The sequence below is a fragment of the Plectropomus leopardus genome, chromosome 2, assembly GCF_008729295.1.
Source record: "Plectropomus leopardus isolate mb chromosome 2, YSFRI_Pleo_2.0, whole genome shotgun sequence".
Classification (NCBI taxonomy): Eukaryota; Metazoa; Chordata; class Actinopteri; order Perciformes; family Serranidae; genus Plectropomus; species Plectropomus leopardus.
This window is the reverse complement of record NC_056464.1, coordinates 38,865,594-38,889,276: the sequence shown is the minus strand read 5'-3', so window position 1 is coordinate 38,889,276 and position 23,683 is coordinate 38,865,594. Positions and strand designations below refer to the sequence as shown.

The 23,683-nt window shown below is 40.2% G+C and overlaps 2 protein-coding genes across 2 annotated transcripts; both read right to left on the bottom strand.

Moving 5' to 3' along the window:
• Positions 1–4,228: 4,228 nt before the first annotated feature.
• Positions 4,229–19,688, bottom strand: LOC121960730 (ras-related protein Rab-14-like). Its single transcript, XM_042510576.1, has 8 exons — positions 19,547–19,688; positions 19,036–19,094; positions 9,449–9,502; positions 8,899–9,076; positions 8,756–8,822; positions 7,844–7,931; positions 7,668–7,698; positions 4,229–6,419 (listed from the first exon to the last, which is right to left on the bottom strand). Exons 2-8 carry the CDS (start codon positions 19,085–19,087, stop codon positions 6,242–6,244), a joined length of 648 nt encoding a protein of 215 aa, XP_042366510.1. The 5' UTR covers positions 19,088–19,094; positions 19,547–19,688; the 3' UTR covers positions 4,229–6,241.
• A 929-nt stretch (positions 19,689–20,617) lies between these two features.
• Positions 20,618–23,663, bottom strand: LOC121948822 (protein MAK16 homolog). The gene is made up of 5 exons (XM_042494308.1): positions 23,565–23,663; positions 23,382–23,456; positions 22,273–22,389; positions 22,122–22,187; positions 20,618–21,107 (listed from the first exon to the last, which is right to left on the bottom strand). Exons 1-5 carry the CDS (start codon positions 23,661–23,663, stop codon positions 20,859–20,861), a joined length of 606 nt encoding a protein of 201 aa, XP_042350242.1. The 3' UTR covers positions 20,618–20,858.
• Between the last annotated feature and the right edge of the window lie 20 nt (positions 23,664–23,683).

The following is a 23,683-nucleotide window of genomic DNA, read 5'->3' as shown; positions in this document are numbered from 1 at the left end:
GTGTGTGTGTGTGTGTGTGTGTGTGTGTCTGTGTGTGTTGGGGGAGGGGGGGGGATTTTGCATTTTAGGATCACATACTATACTATGACTTCTTTTCAAGATTTTTGACTTACTATACTATGACAGGGCGGGTTTCGCAATTTGGGAGGATAATGATGTTTTCATGACTTTTGAGAACTTACTATACAATATATACAATAACCTTTTCATGAACATACCATACTATGGCGTTTTTTCTTATTTTGGTCATCATAGTTTACTATGATGTTTTGTCATGATTTTGGAGGACGTACTTTACTATAATGTAATGTATAATGTATATAATGTAACACTTTAGGCCGTGGTCCCCGGTGTCCGGTCCACCGGACGCCCCGGTCTCTCGGCTGCCCGCCCGCCTGCTCAGTGTCAGCCGCGGGGGTGCGTTCGTCTCTCTGCGGGACCAGAGTCTGTGGTCCCGCAGAGAGACGAACGTAAATAAGCTGCTGATTGACACGCTAACCTTCTATCTGACTGTAGGAGCTGATCTGATAAGCAGTTTGATGCAGAGCTCTTTAGTTATTGATTATTTAAAAACGTGCAGATTTGAAAGTAGAAGAAGAGCAGCGAGTCCTCAGCGTATTTACAGTATATATACTTTATTTACAAATAAGTGAGTCCGGCGGTCGGACAGTGAAAAGGTACAGCTGAAGAAAATCATCACAGATTTAGAATAAAAACAGTCGAAGAATCGGAGGAAGCAGGTTTGTTACTTTTGCAGACAGAAAATCAACAGACGGGAAATAAAAATGGACCGAGCTTGTTACAGCGAGCGAGCGGGGACAAAACGGGACAAAACCAAACGTGTCTCTAATTCTGATCAAATTAGAAATTTGACCAAAGAAAATCTTTCAACTCAATTTTTGATGTTTTTAGACGTTGCCGTAACGCTGCCACCTCCAGACCACCGCTACTGCTATCTCCATCAGTTCTTATTTTTTTAAACCATTGAATGCTTGAGTTTGTCTTTGAGTTTGTCTTTGAGTTTGACTTAGAGTTTGACTTAGAGTTTGACTTTGGTGAGGGGAGCTGAAGGCGGCGGTCGCGACAGAACTTTATACTCTTTGTTTTGTGACCCTTTGGTTTATGGAAACCTTTAAAAATTTGTCAGAGTAAAACAAACTGTTTCCTGTCGTTAAAAAAAATAAAGTCCCCGGCGGATGTGGCGTGCAGTTTGTTGCACGATGAAAAGCAACACAATGTCTGAAAACAGAGTCTGATGCGTTTTTACAGTGAGGGAGGGGCTTCATTCATAAATCAAGCATCACAGCTGTCGACCAATCAGAGGACAGCAAGAGTCAAATCAGTCCCCACTCAGACAGATGTGGACAAAGTTTAAGACGAGTGTCCACCCACAGCTCCGGCTTCAGTTATCCTTCAGTTGAGGCTGGACACGTACACGAGATCTGAGCGAGACCGCCGCGGCCTGAACTCGGGTCAAAGAGCGCCGGGCGGGAAAACCTCAGACTTTTCAATTTAAACCAAAAGTTCAAAAACCAACAAATCTCACCAGCAGGTAGACGGCTGATAGCACCTGACACACCTCAGCACTGATTCTATTGTTGACATTTTTAGTTTTTATTCACTTTTAAAAAATATAAACTCAGAAATGATTCAAACATCGGCATTAGAAACAAGTCCAGAAAGTTATTTGGGGAAAAAAAGGGAGAAAGTAAAAAATGGAAAAGACCTTGAAAAAGTGCTTCATTTGATAAATAAATAAATCTGTAACATAATTTTAAAAATGTAATAATGATAATTGTAAATAAAGTTTTCCATAGTTTTTTTTCTCTAGATATTTTCCTTAGCTTGTTTAAACAGTAATTTTCAAATTGTACTAATTTCTTGCAATTTTTGAAACCTTTTTGTTTTGGTTTTTTTTTTGCCAAGTTGCTCATTGCCTTTTTCCCCGTGTTTTTGACGGAAACGGCATCAGTTTGGTCAGAGTTCAAAGAGTTAAATACGTGTAAAAGTCTGAAAGTGGCACAAGGAATGCAATGGCGCTACAGGTTTTAAAGGGTTAAGTAAGTAAATGAAAAGAAAAAGAGCAGATTCAAGATTCAAGAGGGAGTAAAACACATTTTTTATGTATCAGCTGAGGGAAGTTTAATTGTTTCGGTTTTGTCGCTCTGTCTCATCAGAGAGCCTGTTGGTGAAATTTGTTGCTTTTGGGACACGTTCCCACGCCTTGAGGGAAATTATTTTCTGGCTTTTCAAGAATCTCTCTGCATGTAAGCAGTAAAATGAATATTGTTTTGGTGTTTTTTTCCTGCTGGAGAGACTCTGGACACAAACTGGAGCTGATCCATATTTAGTGCAAACGCGATGATCGTCCATTGACGAGAGCAGAATCACATCGGCTCACAGCTGCTTTCGACCACGTCTTTCTCAAATCAGACGACTGAGACGTCATGTTACACCAGGTGCACGTCCATCGGCTTGTTCTGGTTTTTCTCTAGTGACCACAAAATTAAAAAAGCTTTGAAATATTTAAAAGTGTAAGATAAAGTTAAGCAAAGCTGCTTTGTTGGTGTTTCGGTTTTGGAGCTCGTTAGCACTGGAATGCTTCTTCAAGGACATATTTTACTGGCCGATGCAGTTAGACTGGGAGAACTGGTTCATGTGCCAGGATCTCACTCCGTGAACACCACGACTTTATCTTGTATTTACTTTTTTAGTGGAATAAACTTTGAAGCACTTCATGGCATCAAGGCTCGAACATTTTGAGCTGAATCGGATCACACGTACAGCTCAAGTCTGACGCTCGTTGGAAGGAAGAAACTTTGCATAAATGTCAGAATATCTAAAACTTTGTTTTGTTGCCAAACTGACACAAGATTCATTTAATTTGTCGTTTAGCAGAGCTGCATAAAACACGTGACGCCTTCATTTCAACAAAACAACTCAGCTGTAACGATCCAGAGTCAGTGAAGTGTAATCCCTGCCGAATGTTAAGAAACAAATCCACAAAACAAAAAATAGGCAGCAATAAATTAAAGAATCGGCGTCACTTCCCTCGATTCGCACTGAGCCAGAACAGACACAAAAAATGGCCACTAGGGGGGACCTTGACACCAAAGATATACCGTATATATAGATAAATATTTGGAAACAGGAAACAGTTAGAAAAAAAAAATCAACATTAACAGGAACATTTTATAAAAATCTATCCTGAACTTGTGATCCACAGCAGGACCAACAGTGACATTCTGGTTCAGGGAAGTCATTTAACTCTTCATCATCATCTTCGTTAATCAGTCACAGAACAATCGATATTCAACAGAGCCCCGTAAGTCCCGAAAGGTGATTTTTTAAAAACTGTTTTACCTTGTGTGCACAAGATAGGAATTTCACTACTCGGGACTTTAGGGCCACTGTTATATTCAAAGCTAAAAGGTTTTAGATTTTAAAAAGGCAAAGTGTGGAGAAGCAGAGACGGTAAGTTCGATGGTCTTTACAGATCCACAGAGTTCCTAACATCAGAGTCCGGACCCTCATCAGGTGAGGTCCAGTTAATATTCGGTCTTACTTGGTCGGGGAGTTTTAGTGTCTTCAGGATATTTTTTTCGGATTGTGTCTTTTGTGAAAATGAATTTTAATGTATTTTGGGTTGAAGTGGTGTTTCAGATTTCAGGGTCTATGCGTACCGAGATATCAGCTTGTTTCCCGACCATTTCTGGTCCCCACTGTCTGGGATTAAAGGGGTACAATGCTTTAGATGTGATTTCATGAGCTCATCTGAAGCATGCTGAAGTTTTTAGTATCGCTCTTTTATAAAGTTTTGGAAATTGTAAGGCCGGTGATAAATGAAGCAGCAAGCGCCGAGATATCCTGACATTTAGTGCATTTTAAACTCCAAAACCTGAATCCTAAAAGTTTTTCATAAAGCAGCTTGGTACCGACTCTCATTAGACCTACGACTTTCAACACTTTCTTTCATTAGAGATGGTCTTCAAACCAATGCAAAATTACATTATAGTTTTTCAGGAAGCTCCTCCAGAAGACTTTACACAAATATTTTCAGAAGCTGAGTGCTACGAAATATGGAGTAAACCCTTACATCACCAGCTCCAGGTATGGATACCACTGCAACGCCTCCAAAAACACAAATTACCACAAGCAAACAGATCTGAAAGTCTCCAATCAACATTTACAGCGTAAACGTCATCTTCTGATCCACATTATCGGCACGGTGTAAATGCAACAGGTCGGAGCTGATTTCTTGTTTGACTTTTGTTTGGAAACAAGAGGAATAAGTATGACGAGGGGTTTTGAACTCAAGCAGAGGAAAGAAAAAGAATCCCAGAGGCGAGTCCAGACGTCCAGGCACTCTGTGTTAGAATTAATGGGTCTGAAGCATGAATTTTTAAGACTTTTCCAAATTATGGGAGGACAGATACGAGTAAGACCCACCTGTAAGTGCAGAGATCGTATCAAAGAGTAAACGGCAGAGCAAAACGATTCGGACAATTGACAGATTAGATAAAAGCGAAATTAAGGTTTAGATTTGAAGACTTGGGCTGAAGGTGGTCTTTGATTCGGACCAGTGAGCTGTCCAGCTTGAGCCGAAGCTCTTGATCTGTCCATAGGAATGTCCAGAGTTGGAATTGTCCAAATTCAGGCATTGGGTCTATATGTGTCTCATCTGCCATCTCCCCTTACTTCAGTCAGGTCCAGTGTTGGCAAAATGTTTTTTTGGTAATGAGGTGTCTTATTCTTGGCTTAGAGTAGTCTGGCTTGACCTGCCGTCGGGCTGTGAGTGTAAAGTGGTCTCGAGGGCAGTCCTGTTTGAGCCAAGGCTCTGGTTGTGACCATAGCTGAGACAAACTGGAACTAAGGTGATCAGCATCTTTGTAGAACATCAGATTTAGGTTGTAGGTTGAAATATGAGTCTTGTATCTTTATTTGTCTCTTGGGACATGGGTGCTTAGCATTTTGGACATGTGAAGCCAAAATTAGAGGGACTACCCACGATGAGTCCGGACAAAAGGCTCCAGACTCCAGAGTAATCCATGAAAAGGATGAATGGTGATGGGCTTGAAGCTTTCCCATTCTGGATTTCGAACAGTCCTGCTTTGCCTACCTTTGTGTCAAGCATGTCTGGATGTGAGCTGAAGGCAGTCTCCACTTGGAACCAAAAGCCCGTTACGCCAAAATTCTGGATTTGTCCACTGAATGCAATGTCCAGATTTAGAACGACGGCAACCTCTATTAGAGAGACATAGTCCAGTTTGGGGCTGGAGGTTGATATGAATTTAAAACTTGTGTTTTTGTCTCTTGGGACATTAGTATTAAGCTTTTGGGACAAGGCCATTCCAAATTTGAGGAGCTACTCCTGATTGCTTCCAAACAACAGGCTCCAGATTTGGAGGAGACTGGGTCTAGAGGTTGTTCAGGGAAAAGGTTGGCTGGTGATGGTCTTAGAGCTGTCCTATTGGGGTTTAGAACAGTCCTGCTTGGTCTACCTTTGGGTCAAGCATGCCTGGATGTGAGCTGAAGGCAGTCCCAACGTGAACCAGGAGCTCATCTCAAACCTGTCCATTATAACTTCCAGATTTAGAACTAAGGCAACCCCTTTTGGTGAAATGTAGTCCAGTTCTGGACTATAGGTCAATTAAAATGTTTGCCTTGTATCTTTTTTTGTCTCTTGGATTATCAGTCATTCACAAGTGCGACCAGGGTAAATTTGGACAAACATCACTCGAGTTGGGCAAACAGTGCACCAGACTTGGATGGTCCGGGGGGTAGTCCAGTTTGGGTTTAAGGGTCGTCTGGTGTTGGGCAGAGTGACCAAGCTGAAATGAGAGTTAGAGTGGTTGGAATTAATGCTTCATTTTGTGCAGGAAGTGATCCAGGTAAGGTCTAGGGGTGGTCCAGATCTGGGAGTTGTACAACACTAATCCAAATTTGATCCAGAAGTGGCACACAGACTAGAGGATAGTCTCTGGATTTGGTTTAGGGAGTCCTGATTTAACAAAACCTGATAAATTGAATGGGCGAAGGATGTTTGGATCTTGTTTTGGGTACTGGACTGAGGACTGATTCAGCAACAGGTGTTTGGATGTGTAATCCAGTTAAATCCTGTTTGTCGCTCTCTGGATAGAAGGCGCATGATCGTGCCTGGTGGATCTCTATGTACGTATCTGTCTGCCTCTGTCCGTCCGTCCAACCGTCTGTTTGTCGGGTCTGTAGTTTCTGTCTGTGGTTAGCAGCTGCAGCCTTCTTTGGCCGGCTGACTGTCGGCGTTGAGGCGGCCTCCCTGCGGCGCAGAGGGTTTGTGCTGGACTCCCGACTCGGCAGCGTTTAGATCCAGACTGCCATCTTGGATGTTCTGGTAAATCCTCTTCGCAGCTTCCAGGAAGGCCTCTTCCACATTCTCGCCTCTGAGGAGAAGGTGTGATGGCCAGATTAAGATACAAATAAAAATAAAAACGTCTCATAGATAAGATTAAAAAATGTATTTTCATGTGCACATGGAAGAAGTTCCAGTTTAGGTTTATCTGACAGGGTCTGACAGCACGATTATAGCCACACTGATGCTGATCATTTTGATCATTACTGAGATAACCATTAAAAGGGGACGCTGGCTGGTGGAAAACTCGGCTGCAGTGAGTGAGTTGGATTACGCAATTCAAATGTCAATATCCAGTCGATCATGTTCATTAAATGGTGGAAAACCAAAAAGCTGATCGTAATTAAAATCTGATTAATTTTGCAGCCCAAGTCTGGCTAAAGTGGTCAAAGAAGTACTCATATCTTTTACATCAGCAGAAGTTGTAAAACTACACAAAAAACTATAAAGAGTAAAAGTCCTACATTTCGAAATCTTAAAAATAAACAAGTATTAGCAGCAATAGTAATAAAAGTATCATATGTAAAAGTACTCATTGCACAAAATACCTCAGTGTTTCATTAATTATGTTTATCTGAGGATTTTTATTCTGAATTAATTGCTCTCTGAGTAGCATCAAAATGTTGTCAAGGTTGAGCTAAATCTAACAACTGTTCAAATGTATAAAGTGTTTGGGAAGTTTAATCTAAAACGGTAACAAATGTAGTGCAGTAAAAAGACACAACATTTCCTCCTGAGATGTAGTACAATAAAAGTGTTGCAGAAGTAGCAGAAAATGGGAATACTCTAGTGAAACAACTATTTTAAATATGTACACTACTTATATACAGCCCTTTAACAACAACCAGCTTATTGTGTGAGATGGATATTTGATTAAATTTATCAGAAGGGAGGCGGATACAAAAAGTTAAACACTTATTTCTTTAAAAGTTAATGCCAATTCTTATATAAAAAAGCTTTTATCTTTTCCTTAAATTTTTTTCTGTCATTTTTTTCTTTACAGATTCATAGTCAGAAACATAAAAGCAGAAATTATAGTTGGATTTTCAAATTTCCAATGATCCTTGGACACATCATGTGTTATCATACAGGTTTGTGAAACAAAATTCCATAACTTTTCCAGGTTTTTCATGACTATACAAACCCTGCATGAGGTCAGAGGTTGTTTTCCTCACTGTAAATTCTCATTTTGAAATGAATATTTTAATAATCTCTGTGTTTAATGAGTTTAATGACACAACCATCAAACATATTTGAAGAAATTAGTGTGTGTACTTACGTTTTGGCGCTCGCCTCTAGAAACAGCAAACCTGACCAGCAACAAGAGGCAGAAATCATTCAATCTGGTCATCTGTTTTCATCCTTATTTTTTATTTGAATATTTTCCTGCTCACACACAAACTCACATATTTTTCCAGAACGACATGCACGCACACGCACACGCACAAAACTCACCATTCTCTTCTGCAAACTGTTTGGCCTCCTCATACGTCACGTCCCTCTGAGCCTCCAGGTCGGCCTTATTACCAATCAGAATGATCACCTGGACAAACACAAACACGCACACACACACACAGGTGGAAAAAAAACCTACAAATCACGAGACTACAAACCATGAGATGCCACATGAGATTTATTAAAGTTCCAGTTTTAAACCCCTGAGGCCGAGCTCACTGCATGCGCTGACTAACAATGTGCAAAGTTTATAGATAATTTGAATCATAAATCGTAGCATCTTACTTTTTTTCTGCTGAAGCTCGCGACTGTGCCGTTCTAATGCACTCAGTGCGATCGCAGCCCTGCTGAAAGCTGCTTTATCCAGCCAGGATTTATTATACAAAGTCTTTTCAGGGACTTTGTATAATAAATCCATACCCATAGATCAAATATTGATCGTCTTTTTGTCCATATTTATCCATAATCAATCATTTATCATTGCTCGCTTTGAAGCTGATGGCCATATTGGTTTTTACCATAATGCTCTGCAAGAATCTTTTGACGAGAGGCTCCTGTGTGCCTGCAGGAAAGCTTACTCTAGGTCAGTCATTGATGTGCAGATTTTGAGATGTGGCCCTCTGTCTCAGTGCAGAGTGGCAGAAGTAAAGCCACACGCAAAAATTGCAGGGAAGAAAAAATGTGTTTTTTTTCTGCAGAAATAAATCAATATTCGTACAGCCCAGGTTGTCCTGGAAACAGTGATGTTTACAGACTGACTGCAGTACAGGGTTACTGTTAAACAAACTTTATTAGACAACAAATCCAGGTGCATCCCAAACGTCATAAATGACTTAGGCCCCTGAGATATTGCGTCCACTTTGGCTGCACCTGTGGCGATAACCCGTGTGTGTGTGTGTGTGTGTGTCTCACTGTGTTTGGGTTGGTGAGGTTCCTGGCATCTGTCAACCAGCTGCTCAGGTGATTATAGGTACTTCTCCTAAACACAAACAGATAAAAATGAAGTCACTCATCACGCACGCACGCGACATCACCTCCGGCCTCTCCGTCGTTACCTGGTGATATCGTACACCATGAGGGCCCCGGCGGCCCCTCTGTAATAGGACCTGGTGACGGCCCTGAAGCGCTCCTGACCGGCCGTGTCCCAAATCTGTAGCTTCACCTTTTGACCGTGGACCTCCATGATCCTCGTCCCGAACTCCACGCCAATGGTGTGAGGACAGTCCGCCATGACTGCACACACACATGCGAAATACATACGTCATTCTGATCAACGCCGACCCACAGACACAGCAGCCACGGAGGTTACATACAGGTTTTGGTGAAATTTTGTGATTCTGCATCTATTTTTTACAGTAAACAAAATACAGTAAAAGCAAAAAACAGTTTTATTTTCAGAGTAAAAGCCTTTGCAACCTGGATCTGAGGCTAAATTATGATGCAAATTTGTGAAAATGTGTGTGTGTGTATATTTCCCACAGAAACAATAACAGCACGTCAAACCGAAACTTCTTCTTCATGTTCGTTTTTTATCTGGAGGCCCAGCTCTACAGTGAAACATGATACGAGCTGCATGGTAGCAGCAGAGAAGAAGGAAAGACTCACATTTTTTCTCTGTGAACTGGTGCAACAGACAAGACTTCCCGACTCCCATGTCACCTGCAGAGAGAGAAACGGAAACGACCTGAGCAGCGTCCATCCGCAGTTTTACCGCGAAACTTCAGGACTTTTCCAGGACTCTGGAATCTTAATATAGGTTCTTTTACATAACTATAATAGTGTTTTAAATATATGTCACTTAAAAAATCATGAATTCAGAGCAGGAAGTGAATATTTAAATATAACTTAGGGACCGTTTGTTATTTATTAAAGGGGAGGTGTGATGCAAAAAGGGGGAGGTATGTCATTATTTCTAAGCACTGGGGAGGAACTGGCGTTTTTTTATTTTGGTTTAGGGAAGGAGTTTTAAATGGCTGTATTTTCTGTCTATTTTACTGTCTATTTTTCTAGAAGAAATTTGAACATATTTTATTCTTTAAGAATGTGGGGGGATTTTAAAGGGGGAAATGTGTTTGTTTTTTTTGTTTTTTTTTAAATTTATTGCCAGCCATCAATAACAAGCAATTAACAGACAACAAGTCAAAAACAAAAACAACAGCAGCCTTGAGGCTACCCATATTGAAATATGTATACATATATATATACACACATATATACCATATACAAAATCGAATAGTGATGAGACAAACGACTAGTTGAAAATAAAATAATAAAAATAATAAATAGAAACATTTCCCTTACTAATACAAAATTCCTAACTCAGATAGTCAGTGACTGGTCTCCACCTCCTTTTAAAAATCCTTACTTTTAGTTGTAACTGAGCGGTCATATGTTCCATTATGTATACGTGTTTGACTTTTTGTAACCATTGAGTAATGGTAGGAGGGTTAGGGTTCAGCCAATTAATAGTAATCATTTTTCTTGCAATCATCAACAAAACATGCAATAAATAACATTGGTCTGCAGTATATAAGTGGTCAGGTAGTACATCCAGCAAAAAAAACACAGGTTCCAGGGGTAACTCCACTTCCAAAATTTTCTCCAGCTCTTCTTTGATGTTTTTCCAAAATGTCTGTATTTTTGGGCAGTCCCAGAATGTGTGTGTATGGTCGCCAACCATGCCACAGTTCCTCCAACATTTGTTGCCAGAGTTGTTTTTAAATATCGAGGTTACTAGTGGCGTCCTAAAGAACCTAATTTTAACCTTCCAGTCAAACTCTTTCCAAAGCTGACTTCCAATCCCTCTGTGACATGCTGTACACATATTTTCCCACGTTTCATCCTCCACTACTGTATTTAGCTCCAGTTCCCATTGCTGTTTAATGTGTAGTGTGTTTTCAGATAAATCTATCATTAATTTTTTATATATATGGGATATTTGTTTTTTGGGCAAAGCAGGTTGCTCAAACAGATGTATAAAATGCATTTCTATATTTGTGGGTTCTTTTTTAATATTTTCCCAGTTTGTATTTTTTGTAACATAGTGTCGGATTTGTAAGTATCTGTATAAATCACTGGGTGGTAGTGAAAACTCCTCTTGTAGTTGTGAAAAGGATTTGAACAAATGTCTGTCGATTAGTTGGTTTATTGTGATTAAGCCTCTTTCCGCCCATCTTTTATAGGCTTTATCATATATAGATGGTAGAAATTCTATATTCCCCACTATGGGCATTGCTCGAGATATAACCAGGGTCCCTTTTAATCGATTCTGTACCAAATTCCAAACCTTTAGTGTGTGTTTGATCCATATATTATTGATTTTAATTTTTTTTTGAGACTGCTGACTAAGAAATGGGAGATTCGATAGTGGTACCCCCGGTAAGGAGTTTTGTTCAATAGCGACCCATCCTGACTTTGAGTCCTTGACAACCCATGCAGCCACAGCCCGTAGCTGGGCTGCCCAGTAGTAAAGTTTTAGATTGGGTAATCCCAAACCTCCCTTCTCTTTGGTCGACATCAGTATTTTCAACCGTATTCTTGGTCTTTTGTTTTGCCAGATGAATTTCGATATCATTTTATTTAGTAACTTAAATGTGGATTGAGGTACTAGGACAGGTATGGACTGAAACAAAAATAATAGCCTAGGTAGAATATTCATTCTGACCGTCTCTATTCTGCCAAACAGTGACAGGGGGAGCACATCCCATCTCTCCAGGTCATTTTTGATTTCTTTAAGTAGTTTATCATAATTAGAAGAAAACAACTGTGTGATATTAGGGGTAAGTACAATACCGAGGTATTTGAAGCCCTGTTTAGGCCTTTTAAAGGTGACCCGATCATTTAACTGGGGAGGCCAACTCCCGGATATCATCATAGCTTCTGATTTGTTTGTGTTGATCTTGTAACCTGACACTATACTATATTCACTAAGACTGTGTAGGAGAGCAGGGACGGAGGTAGCAGGGTTTTCTAAAAATATTAATATATCATCTGCGAAGAGAGCCAATTTATGCTGCTCGTTTCCTTCATCTGGTATTCCTTGTATGAGTTGGTTGGATCTAATTAGTTCAGCCAGTGGTTCAATGCTAAGCGCAAACAAGGACGGTGACAAAGCATCTCCCTGGCGGGTACCACGTCCCAGAGGGAAAAATTTGGAACAATACCCATTTACCCTAACTCTGGACCTGGGTTTTTTATAAAAAGTTTTTATCCAGTTAACAAACAAATCATTAAAGCCCATATATCTGAGAGTTTGTTCTAAAAAGGTCCAATCGACCCTATCGAACGCCTTCTCAGCATCAAGGCTGAGAAGCATTGATGGGGTATTCCTTTTAGTTGCTATTAATTGAAGGTTCAGGGCTCTTCTCACGTTGTCTGTTCCCTGTTGATTATGAATAAACCCAGTCTGATCTGATTTTACAAGTTTTTTGATATACTTTTGTATTCTTTTTGCTATTATGGCAGTCAAGATTTTAAAATCCACACAGAGGAGGCTGATTGGGCGGTAAGACGAGCATAGGGTCGGATCTTTGTTTTCTTTATAAATGACACTAATAATTGCATCTGACCATGACCCTGGGGCATCCCTCTCCATTAAGGCGTGATTGTACACTCTACATAAAACTGGGGTAAGTTCATTTATTAAAGTTTTATAATATTCTCCAGGGAAACCATCCGCCCCTGGAGATTTGTTGTTTTTAAGTTTGAGAATAGTTTCTCTAATTTCCTCTTCTTTAATGGGGCATGTTATCGCGTCTGCTTCATCTACTGTTAATTTAGTCAGATTGACTGAATTAAAAAAGGAGTCGATTTTTTCCTTTTTATCAGGCAGATCCTCCTTTTCATATAGCTTTTGGTAATATGAAGCAAATGCTTCGGAGATATCTTTTGGTTGCATTAACATCTGATTAGTGGTTGGACATTTTATCTTACGTACTGCTCTATTGGACTGAGCCTTGCGCAGCTGAAAGGCCAGAAGTCGGCTTGCTCTATTGCCTAGTTCGTAGTACTTTCTATTTGTAAATCGCAGTGCCCCCTCAGCTTTATAAGTTAACAGGTCATCTAATTTCTGTCTAGTCTCTTTTAATGAAGCCAATGTTTCCTGTTTTTTTGTTTGTTGGTGTTCTGTTTCTAGTCTCTTTACTTCCTTCTCCAATTCCCTCTGTTGAGCTAGCCTTTGCTTTTTAACCCTAGAAGAGATAGCAATAATTTTAACCCTCATCACAGCTTTTGCTCCCTCCCAAAGTGTAGAGGGGGAAACCATATCATTATCGTTAAATGCAAAATAATCTGCCAGCTCTTTACACATTTCTTGTCGAATAACTTCATCGTTTAACAGTGATACATTGAGTCTCCAGTATTTAAAATGTTTACTCGTTCCAATCTCAATCCTTAATGTAACAGGTGCATAGTCAGATATTGTTATTGGTTCTATATTACATTCACGAGTCCTGTACATGTCTACTCCTGATATTAAAAACATGTCCAGTCTGGAGTAACTGCCATGCACCTGAGACATGAAGGTGAAGTCTTTTTCCCTAGGGTGCAGGTTGCGCCAGACATCCACCAGGCCTAGAGCATCCATCATTGCAAGGAGAGCAGCCGATTTCTTTGATATAGAGTGCGTTCCTTGTGGGAGTCTATCTAGATTGTGTTTCAGAATGCAGTTGAAATCTCCCCCTATCAGTAAAATTCCCTCTGCTTTATCTGCCGAAAGGGATGCCACTGTCTTAAAAAACTTTGGACAATCTTCATTTGGGGCGTAGAGAGATTAAGCATTGTAATTTAACAATTCGTACCTCCAGCTGTCCCTGTAACCATCACATATCTGCCTTCCCTGTCAACTATTGTTTTTTCATGGTTAAAGTAGACTGATTTATTTATAAGGATGACAACCCCTCTTTTCTTCCCATTTTTAAATGAGGAGCTATAGACTTGGTCCACCCATTCCCTTTTCAGTTTTAAATGTTCTTTTTCTGACAAATGGCTCTCCTGGATCATTGCTATTGAACAGTGCATTTTTTTAAGTTGGCTGAATATTTTTTTCCTCTTAATTGGACTATTTATACCTTTAACATTGTAACTGACAAAGTTTAGACTATCCATAAAGAAGTGTTTTGTATTTGTTGATGTGCTCCCATCTCGTTGTTATCCACATATACATAAAGTCAGATAAAAACAGGTATGCAGTGAAATGACAATGGCCCAAAACTAGTCTCAAGGTCAGCTTAACAATATAGAAAACATAGAACAAATACAGAACAGTAAACTCCCATGTTCCCAACTGGGATTTTCGATTTTTCCCTGTTACCTTTTCAAGCCTGAAAAAGAACCAGTCCCTGATGTAGTCTGGGCAGAGGGTGGTGACTACTCCTCTGTGGGATTCACACACAGTGTCGGGGCTGCTATCGTCTGGTTCGTGGGACGATCGCTGCAGCTCCATATGCAGGCAGTGCTTGCAACTTTTAAGTTTAGTCTAAGTTCCGTCCATCAACACAAAACTTGTTTTTTTTTTCTTCCTAACTTTAATCGTTTTGCACTCTATAAAAAGAAAAAAACTTGGCGTACTCTATTGTCACTCCGCTCCACCGAGGAGGGCTTTGACATCTGACCTGGATAGCACCGCTGGCTCTCTCCTCCCTCCCGCGGCGCTCCACCTGTAGCTCGCCAGCTCTCTTTCCACCTGTTCTCGTTCATCCACCCTGACCTGGATGCCGAGCTCCTGTAGCATCGGGAAGGCTTCTGTAAGCGTCGGGTAGGTCTTCTCACCAGTCTCTGTGACCGTCTTTAGCCGTGCCGGGTAGATACACTTGGCTCTGATGTTTTTCTGCTTTAGTTGTTTGATTACATCCCGTACTAGCGCTCTCTTTTTTTGAAGCTCCGGGGAGTAATCATGATCGAAGTAAATTTGACCTGCCTTATAGAAAGTCTGCCTTTGGCCCCATGCTTGTCTCAGAATAGCTTCCTTCACTGAGTAATCCACAAATTTAACAATTATGGACCTTGGACTGGCAGAGGGGTTCTTCGGTTTGGCTGCCAAGGACCGGTGGGCTCTCTCTATTTGTATATTCCCCTCGGGCGTCGGCTGAAGAGCCGACTGAATCAGTTCCTTCACGAAGGTTTTAACATCTCCTCCTTCACTTCCTTCAGGTACTCCGTAAATTCTCAGGTTATTCCTTCTTGATCTGTTCTGCAGATCTTCACACCTAGCCGTTAAATCCATTTCCCTGAGCAACAAGTACCGGAGCGCTCTCTCATGTCTCCTCGCTGCGTCTTCCGCATTGCTAATACGGCCCTCCGTCTCCGTGGTTCGTTTCTCAAGTTTTGTCATTTCACCTTTCAGTTCTTGCATGGAGTTTTCCAGCTTTGTCAGCGACAACCTGGTTTGGGAATGACCTTCCAGATTTTCTTTCCTTAGCTTCTCTAGCTCAGCTAATATTTTGGATTCTTAGCTTCAAGTGCACCACTGGAAGCTTGAATTGTTAGCTGCTTCAAATTATCACTTTTATCCTTCTGCAGCTCCTGCTTACTTGTACCTTTGTGTCTAGTAGACGATGTCATCCTGAGTTCCGCGATTCTGCCAAGTTTTTAGTTCTTTTGTTAGGGTTAAATTATTTGTACGGACGGAGCTCAACTGTTATGCTGCGACTTCGAACATGGCGTCACCGGAAGTGAAAGGTGTTTTTTTTCCTTTACTCTTTTTGTTGATTAAAAAAAATAAGTTAGGAGATTTTTTCCTTAAAATGCCTTGATTTTTTTTTATAGTTTCACAGTTGGAATTGTAAAAATAGAAGTTCTCTTTTTTGTCAAATTTCAAACAATCCTTGAACACATCATGTGTTATTACACAGGTTTGTGAAACAAAATCCAAGACTTTTCCAGGTTTTTCACAACTGTACAAATCCTGCACAAGGTCAAAGGTCAGTCAATTCTCATTTTATATCTCTCATTTTTAAATTATAATATTTTAAATTATTTAAATTTTGTCTCACAGAGATAAGGTTATGTCTGTCAGTTTGGTGGGTTGTTTGAAACACTTCGACACCCATGAGCCTCTGCCGATGGAACTGACCCAGAACGACAAAAAAATGAGCTGATTTAAACCTCCTAATGTTGGCGTGCAATCTTTATTCTCAGCTCACAGCAGAATGTGAAGCTCTGTATTCACATATTTGTAGGTGAAATGCACCCTGGGAGACGCAGTTTATTTTTCTTCTTCAGGCTTCTTGTATGTTTTTGAGTTTTTAACAAAGAACCTAATATTTTTCTATAACAGTCTTTTGTTCTGATTAGGGCTGGGTGATATGGAATAAACTCTAATCACAATCATTTTTTTTTTATATCAGTCGATATCGATATATATCACGATATCCATCAAATCAGTGTTTCTGTGGAGCTTAAAGGTCCCTTTGACTCCTAAGTGAGATATGAAGATATCATCAGGTTCATTTAGGTTTAAATATTTATTTTCTGTCAGACATTGAACATGACAAATATACTGTAGAACAGCATCACCAGCTGGAGGACCTATTCTACTAAAACTCACAGAGGTCCAGGTACTAAAATGTCCTCCCAGCAAAGGTCCGAGCCTCACACCTAAAATCAATATCACCATTAACTGAACATTTTACTTTGATTACAATTAAAGAATGATTATTTTGCTCTTTTTTGTGGTTTGTTTTTTGCCCTCATAGTTCACTGACGCAGTGTCATGTGACCATGGTGTGTTGGAGTGTAATAAACATGTGATTTATTATTATTTATTAAACTTTCCAGCATTATATAAAAATGAAAAGCTCCATCTGAAACAAACATCAGGTAAATTAAAGCACATTGTGCTGATAATAGGCCAACCTCTCCTGACTGCAGGACTCTGACTTCAGCTTCTGTCAAACTTCTGTGCTGTTAATCATTTTACTCAGGAATTAAAAACTTTTGAGTCGGCCTACTTCTCCTATAGCTGCCAACAGCCTGCCGACATTCACAGTTAGAGAAAGGCTGAAAATAAGCTCATGTGCTTGTGGCCCCGGGCCCCCAAAACATTACATCTGCCCCTGGTAATAATAATGAGAGCTCAGCGCGAGCGACCGGATGAGACACGGAGCGATGCGTCCTGCTGTTTCTAAATAATTCATCCAAAGTCTGATTAAAGCTGAAACTAACACAAAGTCGTCTGTAGAGTCTAAAGAAGTCACTTTCACCTCTGCAGATGTGTCTGTTTCAGACACTTTGGTGCTGTGAGGAGAAGCTGCGCTCTGTCTGTCTGTCTCACTGCGCTGCTGTCGGACCATCGGCTGTTTGATCCGCCATGATGAAATGCTGTGGCTGTCAAACACTCAGCTGTTCGACAGTCAAAGTCCTTCACTGCGTTTGGTTCTCCGCGGCTCTATTCTTATGATCATTGGCTGTTCGTGTTGTCTGTCAAAACATGGCTGGGATGTGTTTTCTCGACATTCTATCGACTACGTCTCATATTTCAATCGAGGAAAAGTTATTTTGCAATTTACATCATTATCGATTTATCACCCAGCCCTAGTTCTGATGATTTAAACAGGAGAGTTTCATGTCCAACTGTCACCAACTTTATCTCTGTGGAAAACAAACTCTGGATGTAACTCCTGACTCTTCGCAGCCCTGTGAGGGTTAACAGAAAAGCGAACACAAGCAGCCAGTCTGTCACGGACCGGTCATATGTGGAAAGTCTGCAGGAACCAATTTTCACAGACATAAACTCCACTAAACATCCGTCTGAAAGTTAGAAAATCATTTTAAAAGTGATGGTATGAATTAGAAAATGATGCCTGTGAAGTTCAGTTGCAGTTTGTAGTTAAACTGTCAAAATATGCAAAACTAGAACTACCGTTCTGTTAAAACACACTATTCTCATTCGCCGTGTGTTTGACTGTCCTGGTTTAATATGTAACACGCTTCATATTTTATGGATTAATCAAGTTTTGTTTGTAAAATCTAAATATCTGTAAAGTAACTAAATCTGTCTTAAATACATGTAGTGAGGATTACAAGTAAATGAAAATGGAAATATTTAAAACTTGTGCTAAGGGCCCGCTGTAATATCACACACACACTCGTATCGCTCTGCACAAATAATGCACTTTTCAAAATCAAGCTTTAAAAAATATTATACATTTATATGATTTTCTTCTTTCATTCAGTTTATATATTATTTACCAGCATCACTCCTAATCACAAATATCAAATATTCTTTAATTTCCAGAATTTTATCCCTTTAACTGCCAGGTTTTTGTCATGATGCCACCATGTTTTTAGATGAAATAATGAATGATGCTGAGTGTCCTCCTCAGTGTGTGAGTGTAGCTGCTGACAGTCTGGGATATGTCAGTGTGTGAGTGTAGCTGCTGACAGTCTGGGATCTGTCAGTGTGTGAGTGTAGCTGCTGACAGTCTGGGATCTGTCAGTGTGTGAATGTAGCTGCTGACAGTCTGGGATATGTCAGTGATCAGCAGCTACATTGACTGTGACAGGTCAGCTAGTGGAAATAGCATGTATTTCCTCCATATGCCAAATATGGTCAAAATGACCTCATCAGGTGGAAAATAGTCAAAATGACAAATTCAGAGTCAAAAGCCCAGAATGACACCCAGAAATAATACAAGTCCTGTTTTTCTGCTCTGATGGCTGTGGGATCAAAAATGTCAGTTTGAATGGGTTTCAATGGAGCATTTTTGGACCTGAACAGTCTGAATGTAACTATTTAGTTTCCACAGTGTATTTTAGACTTATTGTAGGAGCTGAGCTGCAAATTCACTGATTACACTCAAATACACAATCTGGACTACATTTAGGACACATGCATCAACACACACACAATTATCCAAAAAAAGAAAGAAATTAAAAAATATGCCGAATGAAAAGCACGTAAAATTAATCAAACAGTCTCTAAAGGGTTAAATACAGAAATTGAGTATTGTTTTACTGATGTATTTATTTTAAACAAACTACAAACACTGAGTGTGTGTGTGTGTGTGTGTCTGTGTGTGTCTCTGTCTGTCTGTGTGTGCGTGTGTGTGTGTGTGTGTGTGTGTGTGTCTCTGTGTGTGTCTGTGTGTCTCTGTCTGTCTGTGTGTGTGTGTGTGTGCGTCTCTGTGTGTCTCAGTCTGTGTGTGTGTGTGTGTGTGTGTGTGTGTCTGTGTGTGCTCATTAATCAGACTCACCGATGATGATGTATTTGAAGATGTAGGAGTAGTTGTAAGGTGCGGCTGTCATCTTGATCCTATCAGGAAAAAACAGGAAAACACAAAAAATCTGAGCCTAGACACACAGTCCACATCAGTGCACATCAGTCCACGACAGTGCACATCAGTGCACATCAGTCCACACCCTGTCCCGGTTTAATCACCTGATCGTGAACAGAAACTAACAAAAGGAAGCAGCCCGGCTCAGCTCGGCTAACAGACCGAGCTCAGCGGCGGGAGGAGCGGATAAACACCGTGACAGCCCCGCGGAGTGAACACGCTCATCTTTATCAGCAGTGTTACAATCAGCTGACTGCCCCCCCCCCCGGCTCCTCCGTTAGCTTAGCTCCGGAGCTAACCGGCTAACAGTTGCAGCGCTGTCAACGCCTTGCTAACATGCTAACAGGCTAACACACCGCAGGATATTTTTATCAAAACAAAACGACTGAAGCCAAACAGACAGAGTGACTTATGTCCCCCGGTGTTTCACCTTCGCTCCGGGTCAGGGTCTAACCGGTGAGCCTGATTAAAGTGCTGGTTAACGGGTCGTTTCCTTCGTTAGCTGTTAGCCCGAAGAGCCGTCAGGAAGCTTTCCTCCTCTTCCGCGATTCTTCTTCTGCAGCGAAAACACGCGAGACACCGCGAGACTTACAGGTGTCTACCGCCACCCAGCGGCAGACAGTGGGACGGTCACACAGGTGTTCTGTGAGGGACTTTGGGTTCACCTGTCCCATATTTAAAGGTAAAATGCGCACGTCCCGTATCGAATCAATACAAGACGCAGTTTGCAGCGGAGAAGTATAAGAATAACAGGCCTGTCACCCAGCGGCCTCGTTGCCATGGTTACGGAGACTCTGACGCCCGGTTTTTAAACCGTTTGCATGTCTACATCCGGCCGCCCTGTCGTGAATTTTTGAAAAAAAAAAACCCGTCATAGTACAGAATGTCGTCCAAAATCACCCAAAATGTCACAGTATAGCATGCCTTAAAAACCTGGAAAAAAGTAAGGGAACCGTAGATCGTCCATACTCTGGAGTCAAACGCTGAGGTATAATATGTCCACTGCGAGTTTTGACAACATACTGTACTGACGTTTTTTCACAATCTTTGACCACATCCGGTTTTTTGTGATTTTGCAGGACTTACTACACCGTGTAGTATGTGTGTAGTATGTTGCCAGCAATCATGAAAACACATCACGGTATGGTAGTTTGTCAAAAATCGCCCCAAAAAAAGTCATAGTATCATACGTCGTCCAAAGTTACATCAGAGAGTCAGTGTCGACTTTAACTTTTGGTCACTATCGATCGGAGGTTTCTCTGACAGCATCATAACTATACACATATTTCCTGATACTGAATGTAACAAAAATGCTCAAAAATACTTTTTTTTAATTCTCAGACCTTCGAGGTTTAACAGTAAACTTAAAAAAACACAGAAAACAGCAGCTTCATGATAACAAAACGAATTAGTTTCTGTCTTGATTTTGGACGTTAAAATATTTAAAAATGCTTTCCTGGAAATGTCTGTGTTTCACAGTAAGTAAAGCAGGTGTGTGGTGTTGTTTTTAAAACTGATTTATTGACGTTTGTTTTCAAACAACATTAAACGATTAATATTTAACAAAAAAGTATTTTTTAAGCACATAAAAAAGAAAAGAAGAAAGAGTTAAAGTCACTTTGTGTGTTTTAATCTGATCCCGGGTCAGATCCGTTCTGTGCGTCCGTCAGCACACTTTCATTTACAGGAGTGGGCGTGTCCTCAGCAGAGTCACAGTTCCATTGGCTGCAGAGGCAGTGACATCACGACGTGGCTCTGCTCTTGGTGGCGGGCTCCGTCTCGTACTCGATCTCCACGTACGCTCGCTTCTTCCTCACCGCCGAGCCGTTGGCCGGAGCTTTGCCTTTAGACCCGGATGTCTTCGTCTTCATCTTCATCTTCGTCTTCACCTCCATCTCCATCTCCTCCTCCTCCTCCTCCTCCTCTTCGCTGGACTCCTCGTCCTCGTCTGTGTCCTCGTCGTCGCTGCTCGTCTTCAGTCTGTTCATGTCCTGAGAGAAGAAACAATCGTTCAGACACGTCTTTTTTCAAATAAAGTCAGAAAGACGAGTTGACACCAAAACGTCCGTCCGCCGACAGTCCGACTGTTATGTTAACGATCCCGACACAGATTTAAACCCTCACACCATTTTTTAACACCGGTAAACACAATTCATTCAAAGTCGACTGAACCAAAACTCAGAAACCGACTGAGTTCATCTTTAATGTTGTAAAAAAAAAAAAAAAAAAATACAAGAAAAAAAGATATTATCTGGGATTTAAGTCATAAATTTATTAAATTCTCTGACAATCTCTAAGATTAAATTCATAAATGTCTGAGAAAATAACAATATTCTCTGGGATTTAAGATGTTAATTCACGAGAGAAAAACTTTTATAGTCATATACACACACACATATATATACACACACACATATATGTGTATGTGTGTATATATATACACATACACACACACACACATATGTGTGTGTGTGTATATATATACACATACACACACACACATATATATATATATACACACACAGACAATTCCACAGCCATATTTAAACATTAAATTAAATTGATCATTTGTTTTGTTTTGTCCAAACTCAAAGATATATTTAACTTATTATTCAAGAACAAAAAAAGCGTTAAATTCAAACACCTGAAAAGCTGAAACTTTGAAAGATTTTTTATTTTTTCTATAAAAGAATCTGATTTAAATGAAAGAACGTATTAAAATAGTTGTTGATTAATTTCCGTGGACTGACCGATCAATTATCTGATCTTTGCTGCTCAGAAGAGTTTTCCGTCGTGTCCTCCAGGCGTTATTTTGAATATTTTGATGTGGTCACCTGACGGACGCTTGAGGATTTTAACCCTTTAATCTGCACACAGATGTGAGCTGGAACCGTCTCCATTATGTTTTTATTATGCTTTTATTACTTTCTATTGTCTGTGAGCGTGAGCGGCTGACCGTTTTTCTCTGCAGATAAATCGACTATAAAAAAATAAAAAAGATTCACCTCGAAGTCGCTCAGGTCGCTCTCCTCCACTTCCTCTTCTGCCACAAACTCTCTCTTCCCGACATCCTGCAGACACAAACAGCGAGTCCTTAAAATGATGTTTTCTAAAGAAACTCACACGATGAAACGCCGTCAGAGACTCATTCATCACCTCCTCCTCCTCCTCCTCCTCCTCCTCTTCCTCCTCCTCCTCCGACTCGCTCTCGGCGTCCTGCTGCTCCAGCGCTCTGTCGAAGGCATGGATCGGGAAGTTGTAGATGTCTCCGTACTGAAAATGCACACGCACAATATATAAGAATATTTTTAACCCTTTGAAACCTGACGTCACACACTCCTGTGCTTTTTTAAAGAAAAACAAATTACAAAAATATTGAAAGAAATATTCATATAGAAAGAAAAGAACATTTCTTTATAACTACCAAAATAAAAAACAACAAAAAAACAAACGAACATTAAATTGCCAAAAATATTCTAAAGAAAAAAACAGCCAAACGTTCTCTTCAAAAAGAAAAAGAAAAAAGAAAAAAGAAAGAGAAAAAAAAGCCATTTTCTTTTCTCTAAAAATCCCCAAAATCTTTTAAAGAAAACTATATGGTGATTCTTTTTTTTAAGAATAAAACATGCTTTCCAAACCCTAAATCACCAACTTTTTAGGATAAAAAATTACCCAAATGAAAACGTATCTGTTAACTTCAGCCTCTAACTGGCTCCGACTTCACTGCTTTATTTGCGTCACACGTCCACACCGCTGCACCGCTTCCAGTGTTGGATTTTCTTTCATTTTATACACTATTTTTTGGCTTCATTTTTATTAATATTATCTCGATGGATTTTATTTTTTGTCTTATGTTAAGGATTCTGTGCTTTCACTTTTTTATCCTTATTTTAACTGACTGACTGGTATCATCAGGTGGGTTTTATCCATGTGAAGATGCAGTTTATGTTTTCTACTCTGATCTTTTTACGTTTCTACATGCGGGTTTTATTATGTCTTTTTGTCTTCTGTGTCTTGATGTGAAGCGCTCGGTGCAAGATCTTTCTTTCTTGTAAAGCACGTTTGGCCACATTTTTGTATGAAAGGTACTATACAAATAAAGTTTATTATAATAATAATACTTATCATTATTATTGTTGAAACTATACTATATGCATAAAAAACAGAAAATAAGATTTTTCCTCTTGATTTTCACATCAACATTTTTTTCTCCCCCAAATTTGAACCCAAGTCGATGCGAGTGAGTGTTAATCAGAGCGTCGTACCGTTCCCTGTTTGAGTCTCTCCAGAAGCTCCTTCTCGATGGCGTTATCCAGCTGAGCGGCGATCAGAGCTTTCTCCTGCACGCACACGCACGCACACACACATTAATACAACAGGTTAACGCCTCTTTCATGTTTGACTGTGATAGCGTTGACGACGCGCTCGTCCTCGTGTCGACGTCTCACCTCTTTCCTCTTCTCTCTCTGCTCCACCTTCCTGCTCAGAGGAACCAACTTCCTCCTGAAAGAAAAAATAAATTCAACTTTAACCCCAATGAGCCTCATGCAAGAAAACAAACACCCAC

Excerpts from the sequence above, each read along its gene's own strand:
- LOC121960730 (XM_042510576.1), bottom strand. The coding sequence starts at position 19,087 with ATGACAGCCGCACCTTACAACTACTCCTACATCTTCAAATACATCATC. Across the intron at positions 9,503-19,035 it reads CTTCAAATACATCATCATCG|GTGACATGGGAGTCGGGAAG; the intron begins GTGAGTCTGATT and ends CTCTCTCTGCAG. Across the intron at positions 9,077-9,448 it reads CCAGTTCACAGAGAAAAAAT|TCATGGCGGACTGTCCTCAC; the intron begins GTGAGTCTTTCC and ends GTGTGTGTGCAG.
- LOC121948822 (XM_042494308.1), bottom strand. The coding sequence starts at position 23,663 with ATGAGGCTCATTGGGGTTAAAGTTGAATTTATTTTTTCTTTCAGGAGG. Across the intron at positions 22,390-23,381 it reads AGAGACTCAAACAGGGAACG|TACGGAGACATCTACAACTT; the intron begins GTACGACGCTCT and ends GTGCATTTTCAG. Across the intron at positions 21,108-22,121 it reads GCGACCTGAGCGACTTCGAG|GACATGAACAGACTGAAGAC; the intron begins GTGAATCTTTTT and ends TTCTTCTCTCAG.